Raw genomic sequence first — 13,365 nt, forward strand, 5'->3', positions numbered from 1 at the left:
GAGACGGTTCCCTGGAAGCTGGCATTTTGAGGAGGAGCCGGCTAGACAGCAGAGCATCCAACAGATGGAAAATTACATCTGAGGCCTGGGCAGGAGGGAGGGTGGAGAGTGTGAGGCAGCAGCCAGCACGGCTGGAGCTGAAGTGACAGGCGGGATACAGGTCACACAAAGGACAAACCAGGTTAGGAAGTTAGACCCTTGCAGCACCTGGGTGACTCAGTCGTTGAAGCGCCCTATTCTTGACTTTGGCTCAGGTCATGATCTCATGGTAGTGAGAGCCAGCCCCCAGTCAGGCTCCGTGTTAAATGTGGAGCCTGCTTAAGATGCTCTCTCTCCCTCTCTGCCCCTCCCCGCTTGCATTCCCCCTCTCTCTCTCTCTCTCTCTCTCTCTCAAAATATAAAAACGAAAAAGAAAAAAGAACTTTGAACTTCATGCTGGAGCAGTGGATGCCTTCGCCGGTTTTACCCAGGGGTGACACACTCAGAGCTGTGCTTTGGGAAGCCCCTGGTAGCCCGTGGGGAGTGTGGTCCATATGGTGCTGCCCCACGGAGACCCTTAGCATCTACCTCTCACCGGCGTGGTGAGTAACGGGCCAACAGGCGGAGCCTGGGCCCGGACCCGGGACTGTGGCACCAAAGCTCCCAAGCAAATACATTTGTGTCTCAGCCCATTTGGTTTGCTTGGTTTCACCTGAACACGCAAACGGGGAAAACCTCCCTACAGTCCACTGCGTTTGAGATGCGTCATCTCATAGACACGGCCTGGCACGCACATCGGTCAATTACACCACGTGTGTGTGTGTGTGTGTGTGTCTATTCACCGTATGACTCGCCTTCGTGCATCTGCCCATGGGAGGTTTCAAACGTACGGAGGAGGGGAGAATGGCAGAGTCAACCCCACCAGGTGCCTGCATCCGGCTTCCACGAGTGGCCCTTCTTGTTCCGCCCGCGTGCCGCCCGCACTCCGTGCCCCATCTCGGGTCATTTTGAGGCAAATCCCAAGCGTCAGAGGTAATACTGTCTCATCTATAAGTATGTTAGAGTTTTTCCTCTAAAAGATGAGGGCTTTTTTTTATTTAACAGTAATAACGTCTCACATCAAAAAAACCCGATGAGTACACTTAAATATCATTAAAATGCACAGCTGGCTCTGAATGTTTTTAACCAAGTTTCTTCCAACCCCTTCCATCCCCTTCCGTTCTTCTTACGCCCAGGGGTGTCCTGACTGTGTCCTTCAGGGGTCTGATCAGATTCGTGTTCACCGTTCTTTGCAGAAATACCTGGTGAGTGGTGGTGTTGGCCTGTCTGAATCAACCGTGCGAAGCGAGTCATGGGGCCCCAAGTGAACGGTCCCGGAGCCGCTCTCGGGCTTTCACACAGGTGGCCCTGTCTGCAACTTGGCAACTACTCGTCGCTTCGAGCTTCCCAGCGCACGCAATTAGAAATGTGGTCACTGCCGTTCCCCACCGAAGTGGCCCAGGGCTCACGGGGAAGAGGCAGAGCCCGGGCAGAGGAAGCAGCCGCGGGCCTGGGGCACCTGCTGAGCCTGAAAGGCGGTGCCCCTGAGGACACAGGGACACTGCCTAAATCTGCAGCAGCGACAGACCACGACCTGCTGCGTCCCAGGTGGCTCGCGAGTCTGTCCTGCCATGAACAAGAAGGGAGTGTGCGCCCTGACTGCAGAAATGCAGACTCGGCAACACTGAAGTCCCGAGGGTTCTTTGCACTGTTCTGAAGTCTCAAATTACGTCCAGACAAAGGAAGACACCTCAGGAGAAGCACGTGTGCCTCACCTCACTCACTGGTCTCACTGGAGTCCCAGGGAGGCTGGACGGTAGAGGCCCTAACAGGAGACCCCGGCTGGGTGTTGTGTGAGCCTTTCTCACTGCGTGGCCACAACCCACACTCAGGGTTCCTCTCAGGACCAGGAAGCCCGGCGCACGGCTCAGCGCGGCTCCTGCTGGAGGGACCCGCCACTCTCGCTGTTCCAAGTGCCCTACCGCTCCTTCCTGCCCCGGCAGGGCACTTGGAGAATGTGGCTGCAAGTGGTGGCACTGGCCACTGCCCGGCAGGTGAGTCACGGCGGGTCTACAAAGGCCCCTGTTTTTATCTGGCTCTTTTGGATCTGCCCACCTGATTTCCTGCTGCAGGTGACATAAACCCTGAGAGCCGAGAGGCCACCTGTAAATGTCAAACTAAAACATTATTCTCCGACGGGACTCAAGGAGTCCAACAGAGCCCTGGGAGCTCCGAAACCTCAAGTTTTAAGTCTGATTTGCTCCTCAGGCAGGTTACTTGCCTCAGAGGAAAGATGGAGGGATTTCCTGACTTTACAAGGCTGAGGAGGTGAGGGTGAGGTTACCTTTGAGCACTTTGAGGGCCTTTTATGGAGTGGGCTTCACAAGAATCCCAGCAAACTCCGTACTTTTGAAAACAGATGAGCTCTCCGATCTATTACCCACACCAGGCCACTTCTGAAAGTGTGAGGGAGCCACTAACCCTACTCCAGGCTGGCAAGTGTGAACGGGTGCACGGCCACCAGCTCTTACACTGGATCCTGACTCCTGAGGGCAACACTGGCAGCTCCTTCGGTGATGCTAGAATATGCCGCTAACCCTTTCCAGTGAGCCTGGGGCGCAGGGCAAGGACGGAGCTGGTTCAGAGCCCCAAATCCGCCCCACTCACACCCTGGCCCTGCCACTAACTTCTTTCCATGGAGAAATCCCTCCACCGGAGCCCTCGCCTGGAAGGGGCTATTCCAAAATAACAACCCAGGCGACCCAAAGGGTCGGGATAGACTGGGTTGTGTCCGCTACAGAAGCATCCACAGAGGGGTGCTCCAGGATTTGTGTGTGTCGTCGAGCCCACCTGGTGTTGTTTTGGGGGGTCTCGCTCATCTGTACACGTAAGGACGGACGTGCTGACTGGTTAGCACACATGCTGTCCTCCCCCCTCCCCGGAAGACCCCGCAATTTCCACCTGTACAGCAAGTGCCAGTGGGATAAACTTATCACGGTCACTGGACCAAGAACAGCTCACTGATGTTTTCCCTTTGGGTGATTAGACCAGTAAGTTCTGTTCCTCTCCCTGCTCCCCTCTGACCCCAGAAATAAGCCACCTGTCCCAACATGGGCTTGTCATCTTAGCTGACAAAGGACACTGACGCTCTGGAGCCACCAAACCACACCGGTGATGAGGCCTATTAAATCCCCAGGTCCTGCTGTCAATGAGAAGCTGAGTGTCCGACAATTATTGAATAAATTATTACATAAATTAACAAGTAAACTGGGGTACGGAGCCCGACTGCCAGATTTGAACATTAACTCTGCCACTGACTGACCCTGAGCGAGAAGCTTCACCTCCCCAAACCTCAGCTTCCTCTCCTGTAAAAGGAGTAATGCCAGCACCAGGAGTAACCAGCCCAGCCAGGCACAGCGGTTTCCCCGGGGCCGGTAGTCAGCGCTCAATAAAAAACGTTTTTATCTTACCGCTCTCCGTCCCCCCACAACTGTTGAGTTAGAAGGCAACGAACTCTCTCGAATTGACTGGAAATAACCCATAAACAAATGGATGAATAGTATTATCCTAAGACAAAAAGCCTTTGCCATGGCAATACAAAAGCGTCTCACGGGTATTTGATCCCAAATGAGGCTCTGTTCCAGCCCCCGAATAACAAGGCTCAGAAAGGTGGCCAGCTCTGAGGGTCCTCGGACCCGTCAGCACGATGCGGAGTTGCATGTGCCCGTGATACCCCCGGCGAGCCCAGGGGCTGCTCAGGAGCCGGCCAGCCTCCCTCGGCCCCTCCCGGAGACGCCCTGGTGATAACTGTGCAGGCTTCTCTGAGGCAGACAGAAGCCACTGAAACCAGGCAAAGACACTGAAAATCGACAATCAGAAGCCGTTTCTGTCTAGGGGGAGCGAGCACAGGGCGTGGTGAGGAAGCACACCTCTAGTCATCGTTCATAATATTTATTTTGGAAAAATATTTTAAAAAGGATTTTCTTCATTAACAAAACAGTAAAAAACTCAAATAACATTTGCACAATATTCCATAAATACATTTATATACAAAAAAATATAGTCACATAGACCCGAAGTGCCTTTGTACATATTTACCAAAGATTTAAATTATAAAAAATGAACATCACAAAATACTCAAGCTTTACAGATATCCTGAAAAATATTTTTACAAGTCCAAAAAAATAACACGCATTTTTTTTCCACCTAGAAAAAACACATTTTAGTATCAAAAAGGACGATAAAGGCAGTGTTTGTGATTCTAATTCCAGAAAAGACCGGCTCATGAGAACCCAAAATATACACTTCAGGCAGTGCATGCTTCTCACGTAGTAATCAGGTCCATTCGTTTAAATATATATTTTTCAAAAGCCAACTGTCCATAGTGCAATGGGAACGTCCTAGAAGGCAGTGCAACAGGCCCCTTGGCCGCCGCCGAGCTGCAGCCACGCCGCGTCCCCAGCTGGCCTCGGAAGGGAGAGCCGGCTGGGTCCGGGTCGGTTCCTCGGCAGCAGTCCGGGGGTCTCCCTTTCCTCTTTCAAGCAGCATCCACTGGGGCATATATCCTTGGAATTTTATTTATTTTAAGAGAAACGGGAACTTTGCCGTATCACTTCCCTTTCACACCTGGTGGGCCCACAGGACAGGATGGGAAGTTAGTTCCAGACAGAGGTCGGCACCCTCTGACTTCTCCCCCCCGCTTCCGCCCCGAGACCAGGCCCGGGCTGCGCACTGACCTCGGTCGCTATGACGCACTCGTCTTTCTCCTCCGATATGACGTACACTGACTGGTACTTTGTGTCTTTTGAAGCAGAATACACGGAGTCTGGTCTTTTTCTTTCAGGTGCTTCTCCACTGGGGGGAAAATAAAAGAACCGCAAGAAACACGTGAGGACAGGAAAAACTGACCAGCGCCGGCCCAGAGTGCAGCACCCCCTTCGGGGGTAAAGCTCAGGGGTAGAGCGTCTGACTGCAGAGCGCAGCACCCCCTCGCATCGGGGCGCCCTCCCAGGCCGGCCTTCCCGCGTGTCCCCTCCCGGCCCGCAGCACGCACCCCCTGAGTGTCGGGGTGCTCTTCTCCTCCCCTGCAGAGCCCTGGGGCTGGCCCTTGGCGTCACGCTTGCCATGGGGGTCCCTGACGGCGGCCGCAGCGTCGCCCTTGAGGTCCTGCACTAGGTTATAATCCACAGCAGGGTAGCGGGCCTTGAGACCGTTCTTATCAGCCCCGTGGTCCCCGTGGAAGTCAACCTTCTTGTTGGTGTTCTTGATCTGCGTGGCCCCGATGACGCTGACACAGATGTCCTTCTCGCGCTGGCAGTTGGCCAGGTTGTTCATCGTCTCCGCCTCCCCACGGCAGGGCTCGGCAGGGGGCCGGTCCTTCTGCAGCCTGAGCCGCACGCAGACCACGGCGGCGGCACAGCCCAGCAGCAGCATGAGGACAAGCACCACGCCGGCACAGACGGCCACCCAGGGGAAGGGCCCGGCCTGGCCCTCCACGTACTTCTCGGTGAGGTCCGCCACCACCGCCGGGCCCGGGGGCGGCTCAGGCAGCAAGAACTGGCAGTTGGGGCCCCCGTAGCCCCGGGCGCACTCACACAGGTAACGCCGGTCCCGCTCGTGGCAGGTGGCCCCGTTGTGGCAGGGCGCGTGCTCACACCTGCTGACAGGGGCACTGCAGTTCCTGCCTGTGTAACCTGGGGGACAGGTGCAGGAGTACTCGTTCACGCCGTCCCGGCAGGTGCCCCCATTGGCACACGGGGAGGAGGCACAATCATCCACGTTGTCTGCGCAGCGCCTCCCGGAGAAGCCAGCCTGGCAGCGGCACAGGTAAGCATCACCAAGGTCCACACACTGTGCACCTGGAACACAGGACACATTCTGAAGCCTTGCTACGTGTCAGTCCTGCAAGGTACACCGGGGATGCGAGACAGACGAGGCAGCCGTGGCCTAGACACAAACATCAGGGCAGGGGTCTGGTCCAGCTCTAGCTCAGTAAACTGCAAACGATACAGCTAATATCTCATTTCTTTAAGTATTTTTTTAGCGTTTGTTTATTTTTGAAAGAGACAGAGTGCAAGCAGAGGAGGGGCAGAAAGAGAGAGAGAGGGAGACACAGAATCCGAATCGGAAGCAGGCTCCAGGCTCCGAGCTGCCAGCACAGAGCCGGACACGGGGCTTGAACTCGTGAACTGTGAGATCATGACCCGAGCCGAAGTCGGACGCTCCACCGACTGAGCCCTCCAGGCGCCCCAAGTTTATTTAAATTTAAAGAGAGAGAGAGAGAGAGAGAGAGAGAGAGAGAGACAGAGTGTGAGCGGGGGAGGGGCAGAGAGAAAGAGGGAGACACAGAATCCGAAGCGGGCTCCAGGTTCTGAGCTCCCAGCACAGAGCCCGACGCGGGGCTCAAACTCACGGGCCTTGAGATCATGCCCTGAGCAGAAGTCGGACGCTGACTGGGCACCCCCGCAGCTAACCCTCCCAGCAGCTCCGCTCCCACCGGGGCAGTACACGGCGCTTTGGCTACAGCGTTGCATTCACTTTCACGACATCCCACAAAAGACCCGGTTTGCAGATGGGGAAACTGAGGCTTAATGAGGCTGACGTGCTTGCCTGCAGTTCCACAGTCAGTGAAAAGAGCAGGGTTGACAACAGAAAGGAAGAGGAAGAAAGGAGGGAGTGGAAGAGGTCTCTGTCCTTCGAGAGCCAATCTGTCAAACCTCCTGCTATTCTGCCTCTAAAATAAAGCAGCCAACCTTTCTGTTGCTTCAGTGGGTAGAAACAAACAGGAGGCAGAGCCTGAGCCCACAGGACCGCCACGCCCTCTGTACGGCACGTGGACAGCAGAAGGACAGGGATTTCCTCTCTGTCAATCATCGTGGCTAATGGCGAAGCTCACAGAAGGCCTGGCATGTCTGGCCCCAGCTTCTCTCCTCTACCCACTCACGGGGGAGCAGGGGGCCCGTCAACAGACCACACTTCTGCACAGACACACCAGACGGTTATGTTTGGGTGACAGAGCTGAGCCGGGCTTCCCTCCAAAAACAGTCGCTGGGCTGCCATTGGAGCGCAATCTACTGAATCATGGCCCCGACTCAGACACCTGTGGTGCGATATGACCTTGAGAAGTCATCCCACCTCTCTGCCTCAGGCTCCCCCTGTAGGACGTGAGAATCCACACTCCTGCCTGCCTTTCTCGCTCCTTGAGCATTTCCAGGCTCGGGGATAACACTTCTGTGAAGAGTTTCTGTTCAGTTGAAAGGGCTCCGTAACCTCGGGGTAGCTTGCAAAGTGACGTGTTTGGTTGGAAACGAAACGCGTGTGCTCTCTAATGTGTTCTCATCAGTGCTGACCACCTGACAAAGTCTCAGAGCGGCTGGGGCTGCCGTCCTACCATGAGAACAGGGTGAAGAGCTGCAGGAATCCACCTTCTTCTCACAGTTAAAGCCGGAGAAGCCCACGGGGCAGCGGCAGGTGTACCCTCCTTCGGGGTTGTCTGAGCACCGTCCCCCGTTGAAGCAGGGGCCGTCGGCACACGCCATGGCACTCAGCTCACAGATTCTGCCGTAGAAGCCGGGGGGGCACGTGCAAGAGTAGCCATTCTCAAGATCCTGCGTCGCAGAGAAGATAAAGCGCTGTCACAGGGTCGCTCCAAGAGACCCACGTGATGCGTATCAAACCAGCGCCCCCGTTCAACAGGAAATCCTGCTGGGGCCGGACTCACCGTGCAGCTGCCTCCATTCCTGCAGGGGCTGGCGCCACACTCGTCGATCTCCGTCTCACAGTTGGCCCCTGAGTACCCCGGCCGGCAAGAGCAGGTGTAACTTCCCTGGCCCGTGTTAGTGCAGGTGGCTCCGTTCCTGCAGGGCTTGTGGTGTGTGCAGTAGTTCAGGTCTGCGAGGGGCAGAGGCGGGAGGAGGAGGAGAGAGAAGCCCAGGGTCAGACTCAGGGAGACCACATCTTCCCCGGGACGAAGCCAGGGAAGCCCGGGGCTGCTGGATGGGGCTGGGGGCTCACCCTGGTTGCAGAAGAGGCCACCCCAGCCCTCCTGGCAGTTGCACTGCCAGGGCTGCTGGCAGGTGCCGTGGAGGCAGCCTGGGTACCGGATGCACTGGTCACAGTACCGGCTCTGCCAGCCCACTCTGCACCTAGGAAGAGAGCACGTGTCAGGCGGGCGCCGGCACCACCGGGCTCACGGTCACACACACGCCCGACCCACGAGAAACCACCTTCCAGCGACACCAACACGTCTGGCTCTCAAACGAGGCAGAACACCAGAGTCTCCTCGGGAGCCTGCAAACACGCCAGTGCCTCAGAGGGTCTGATTTCTGGGAGTGAGGCTCACTGGGACAGCATTTTTAGGGGCTCCCTAGGTGGTCCTAGGATGCCAAAAAGTTTGACATCTTCAATGTCAATTCCTGGCAGACAGCTATCCGTACGTTCCCATAACCACCGAGGGGCTTCCGTGGCTGACAACCCGTGACTCTACGTGTTTCTGTATGTTTACTAAGTAGAAACACGAGAATAACGGCTCCAACCCCGACAGCCAGCTACTCTTACCTGAAGTTTTCAAACCATCACCCAGAGCTACTTTACAAATACACCAGGTACAAGGAGAAGCAGAGAAGGGAAAAACCCCTTTTGCACACTTACTTGCACTCCCCTGGCTTGTCACAAAACCCATGCAGCTCGTCGCATCCTGGCAAGCAGATTGCTACAAGCAAAGAGAAGACACGGGGTCAAGCCCCACCCCAAGATCCTCCCCAACACAACCGGGGGCTGCTGCCACAATGCGGTTGGGACAAAACTTGCTCAGCTCAGTTGGCAGACCCAGCGGAGTTAATCTCCATCTGTGGAGTATCCACGGTCCTGCCTGGTAACTGTGGACTTCACTCCGCCCTGGGATGAGCATTCTTCTTAACACAGCGGCTCCAGGACAAAAGAGCGCGGAAACCCCCACCCCCACCCCATCCCCTTTTCTTCTGAGAGGGTCAGAAGTCCTTCCCCCTCCTCCTCCCCCACTTCCCAATTCTATGCACAAAGCTCCACCTCTTAATACCCAGAAAGTGTGTGTGTCGATAAGGGTGGACAGCTGGTATGCAGAGTACCAGGGCAAGACAGCTGCTCTATTGTCTCTGCTCTCCCAGCAGCTGCCCCAGTGCGACAATACCGCCTCCCCCGCCCCCCGCCCCCACCCGCACACACACCCCCGGCGTGTGTGTACACACACATACACACACACACACACACACACACACACACACACACACACACAGACACGCGTGTGCGCGCGAGCCCTTTCCGCCAATGGGAGCTGGCGTGCGCTCCCGCCGCCTTTGCCCGGAGAGATCTAATCGATGGCACGCGCTAGCTGGGGGCGGGGAGAGGCTCCAGTGTTTGAATAAGAAGAAAAAAGTTTAAGTTTACGGCTCCCCCGCAGCGAAGAAGAGGAGGGAGGGGAGCGGACGGAAGGCAGCAGGCAGGCCAGAGGTCCCCGCGGGGGTGGGGGCTGATGTGGAGCTGGCTTCCTTCACAGAGTTATGAAACTCATCCACGAGCTGCTCCAAGTTTGTAAGACAACAGAGCCCGCTCAGGCCTGGGCGCAGCTCAAAACAATGACCTACCCTCACCCCCAGGCACGAATCAGAACTGAGAGACCTCCCTGGCAAGAGGTTCTGGGCCTAAGGACAAGGAGGGAGGTTCGCCTGCTCCAGGGCAGGAGAAGGAAAAGTCACCAGGGTTTCTGGGGAGTTCCAGGGCCCACCCAACCCCTAACTAGAGGGAAACCCAACCCCTGGGTGTGCAGACTGGCAGTGAGGCCTCCGCAAGCTGAAGAGAGGCCTACCAACCTGAAGCAGGCCCAGGAGCCAGCGGAAGCCTGGCAGGCCTCCCGCTCTCCACCAGAATCATGGGGCAGGCAGGGCCCGTCGCCTTTTGGTGAAGGTATTTCTTCCCCAGGCAAGGTGTTTTGTGAGCGCAGTGTGCGCTCTGGCAGGCGGGCCCCTTCCCCTGTGGCTCTTGCCTACCCAGGCCTCAGCTGACACACACGGTCTCCTGTCCACAGACCCCTATGAGGGACTATGTCATTAACAACACACGTGCGTCACGCAGAGTATTTGCAAATACGCTCAGTCTGCGAAAAGGCCAAGCACACCAACTCTAGAAAGAAAACGAAGCATTTTTCCAATGAGACGCTGTCCTGGCAAAGAGAACTGGTTTGGAGCATGCGCCTCCACATACAAACTCTCCTCTCTGTTCCTCCCTTCCTTCCTCCTCTCCCTCTCCCTCCGGCTCACTTCCTGACCCCTGGCCCTGTCTCCAAAATCCTCCCTGATTAAGAAAGGCAGCTTCCCATAGCGGAAGTTAAAACTTCTGAGTTGACCCCAATCCCGCTGCTGGCTAGCTGTGAGGTCTCGGCGAGTTTCTCCAGCTCTCTGGCCTCAGTTTCCCCACCAGGGCATCACTCCACTGCTGACATCTGAGGACCCCACTAGCTCACAGAATACTCCCACCCCCACTCCCTGGGAGCTCTGGCCTGGAAGTAGACCAAGGAGGGAAGCAGGAACTCACGTTCAGTGCAGTACTGGCCTTTCCAGCCAGGATCGCAGACTTTTTCCCCCCTCTCCCCGCAGGTGAAGTGGCCGAAGGCGTCGTCTCGGGGGCGACAGAAGACGGAGCAGCCGTCCCCGTAGTAGTGCTCGTCACACACAAAGCGGTAGGAATACTTGAGGTCTGTTCGGCCGCTGCTGTGCAGGTCCTGAGACCACTCCTCGCCCACAGTCAGGTGCCTCTGCGTGGCCAGGCGGCTGATGAGTCTTTCTGGGTTTTCTGTGGGAAGACGGTGCTCCCGTTGGTTCTGACCAAGAACCCAGAGGCTTGGGGCACTGGGGGAAGTAGAACTGACGTGTGATGCAGGGGAGGAGGCCACAGGCCCTCCACCCAGAGCCTCCTGCAGGAGTTTGCAGAATGTAAGCACAGAAGCTGATTTCTGGTGGAGACAAGAGGTCAAGTACGTACTGACTGGGGAAACTGTTGACTTGGTTTTGGAGTTTTTTGATTTGTTTTTACCTGTTGTGAGGTCATCAGGAGAATCTGTGTGAAGGGCTTCAATGATCAGCGAAAAGGTGCCCTGGGAGAAAGGGGGAGGAGACAGAAGATAAACTAGAAATGTTAAAAACCAAAACCCAAAGGGACGCTCTCGGGTCACCCAAGTCCGGAACCGCCTGGGGTGCGGTGCAGATCTGTGTGCCCAGAGCAGGGTCTCCGGACATCTCTTGCCTGTTTTCACTTTCCTCAAGGAAATGGAAGAACTTTTTAAAGAGTGGTTTCCTGATGTGTTTTTTCAGCCTGTTAGTACAGGATATCACGTTAAAAAAAAAAAAAAAAAAAAGGCTGCGAGCAGGCGGGGCTGCAGGGATTGTCATCAGTCACCGGGTGGGGGGGGGGGGGGCTACACACAGGGGCCAGGGGCTGTCATGCTGCGAAGGCAGTTCAACCTGCCCATAGACAGCGCAACGAGAGAACTGTCCCCCGAGAAGGCGCTCGCTGGACCGGGGAGCTACGGGCAGAGGCCGGTTCCGAAACCTCCCAGACCCTCCGCCTCTCGGCCCCGCGGTAGCCCGGCTGTCACTCTGCCGCCTGAAGGGTCACTCGGGGCGTGGAGGCGATGCTCCGGGCCTGGCCCCTTCCGCCGCCACCCTGAGGACCGCGGCGCCCGCCCGCCTCCCCTCCCCGGCACCCCGCCGGTGCGCGCCCCCAGCGTGCCTGGCGCGGGGCTGACCCGTCGAGGCCCCCGCCCCGCCCCGCCCCGCAGGTGCAGCGCTCACCGGCCAGGTAAAGCCGAAGGGGAAGCGGATGGGGTTGCTAAAGGCGGGGTCGGCGCCCGCGCCGTCGGGCAGGCTGAAGGAGTCCACGCCCAGCACCGGCGTGACTGCGCTGCCGTAGGTACAGGGTGGCTCAGGAGACACGCTGGCCTGATAGTGCTTGAGGCACACGCGGAAGAAGGTCCTGCAGGCGCACGGCGGCGGCCCCGCGCCCCCGCGGCAGCAGTTGCGGTTTCCCAGCAGCCCCTTCTTGTTGACGAACTCCTGAAGCTTCAGCTCGAACACCCCGGAGGTCCAGACCTGGGGGAGGGGGGGGCGGGGGGCGGGGCTGAGGGCGCGGGGCCCTGCGCTCCGAGGCTAGCTTTCGGGTTCACCGCGGGCTCCGCCGGCCCGGCTCGCCACCCCCCTGCGCCCCCGGTGCCCTGCCTGACGCCTCGCGGCTCCCGGGTGCCCCATCGACACCCGCCCTGACAGCGGGGCCCTGGACACCCCAGCCGACAACTTACCTGGCACAGCAGGGCCGACACCACGGCGAGGGCCAGGGCGCACCGGCGGCCCATGGTGCACCGCTGGACGCGCTCGAGCTCCCCTGCGCCCCCGCCTTCGGGCCCTAGAACTGCGGGGGGTGCCCGAGGGTGGCGGTGGACCCCCAGGAGCGTGGACAGAGAAGCGCCGCCGCTCCGCCGCGGGCCGGGGTGATCAGGGCTCCTTTCTTCCGGAGCCCGTGTCTCCTCTTTCGGGGGCTGCGGTCGTCCAGATCCGCCCTGCGCGGGTGACGGCGCTCTGGGGGTGCACGAGCAAAGGGCTGGCTCCGAGCCTGCTGATGGAGCCGCAACTTTCGGTTTTCCTCCTTTCTTCCAGTCCACCAGTAGGTAGGGGTCGTTGGCTTCCTGGTTTTGTCTCAAGCTTCTTCCCAGGAAAAAAAAAGGGGGGGGGGAGGGGAGGAAGCGTCCAGATTTTCAGCTTAATTCCCAAAGAGCTTCCTCCGAGTCCGATTAGAGAGCCGAGGTCTGGAAATCCCACCGGCGAGGCGATAATCCCGGGCCCCGCGGAGCGCGCGCAGGGACCCCGGCGGCGGCGAGTGTGCGCGGCGCGCCCTGCGGCTCGGGCCCGTGTCACTCGGCGGCGGCGTGCGTGCCGGGAGCGTCCCGGACTCGTGTGTCCCGCGCCCCCGCGCAGACACGCGTCTCCCCGAAGGACCCAGCCGGTGCCATCCACCTAAACAGCACGGGGTCCCGGCACAGGGCGGCGGGTGGCGAGCGGAGACGCCGCGCCACGGCTGCGCGTCCGGTGCGCGCTCGGCCCGGCCGCTCTCCGCGGGTGCGCGCCGAGGTCTGCGCTCGCCGGCGCCGGCCGCCCTTATATCCCGCCGGCCGCCCGCATGGCTAATGAGATGCAAATGAGCAGCCCCCCAATCTGGCGAGAGCTGTCACAAAGGAGCCACTTTTCCAAACCCTCCTCTCAATGGATCGCCAAATGGTCAGTGAGCTGTAAAATGTGCAACCTCCTCCCCGCCCCCACACCTCCC

At 58.2% G+C, this 13,365-nt stretch overlaps 1 protein-coding gene across 1 annotated transcript; it reads right to left on the bottom strand.

The window, feature by feature from the left end:
- Positions 1-3,966: 3,966 nt before the first annotated feature.
- On the bottom strand, positions 3,967-13,035 carry DLL1 (delta like canonical Notch ligand 1). Its single transcript, XM_030316812.1, has 11 exons — positions 12,344-13,035; positions 11,841-12,137; positions 11,083-11,143; positions 10,585-10,842; positions 8,668-8,728; positions 8,032-8,162; positions 7,739-7,908; positions 7,409-7,625; positions 5,072-5,876; positions 4,755-4,872; positions 3,967-4,644 (listed from the first exon to the last, which is right to left on the bottom strand). Exons 1-11 carry the CDS (start codon positions 12,395-12,397, stop codon positions 4,639-4,641), a joined length of 2,178 nt encoding a protein of 725 aa, XP_030172672.1. The 5' UTR covers positions 12,398-13,035; the 3' UTR covers positions 3,967-4,638.
- Positions 13,036-13,365: the final 330 nt, after the last annotated feature.

The sequence above is a fragment of the Lynx canadensis genome, chromosome B2 (assembly GCF_007474595.2).
Source record: "Lynx canadensis isolate LIC74 chromosome B2, mLynCan4.pri.v2, whole genome shotgun sequence".
In the NCBI taxonomy this organism is placed as follows: domain Eukaryota; kingdom Metazoa; phylum Chordata; class Mammalia; order Carnivora; family Felidae; genus Lynx; species Lynx canadensis.

Excerpts from the sequence above, each read along its gene's own strand:
- DLL1 (XM_030316812.1), bottom strand. The coding sequence starts at position 12,397 with ATGGGCCGCCGGTGCGCCCTGGCCCTCGCCGTGGTGTCGGCCCTGCTG. Across the intron at positions 5,877-7,408 it reads CTCTTCACCCTGTTCTCATG|GTGCACAGTGTGTGGACCTT; the intron begins GTAGGACGGCAG and ends CCTGTGTTCCAG. Across the intron at positions 4,873-5,071 it reads AGCACCCCGACACTCAGGGG|TGGAGAAGCACCTGAAAGAA; the intron begins GTGCGTGCTGCG and ends TTTTCCCCCCAG.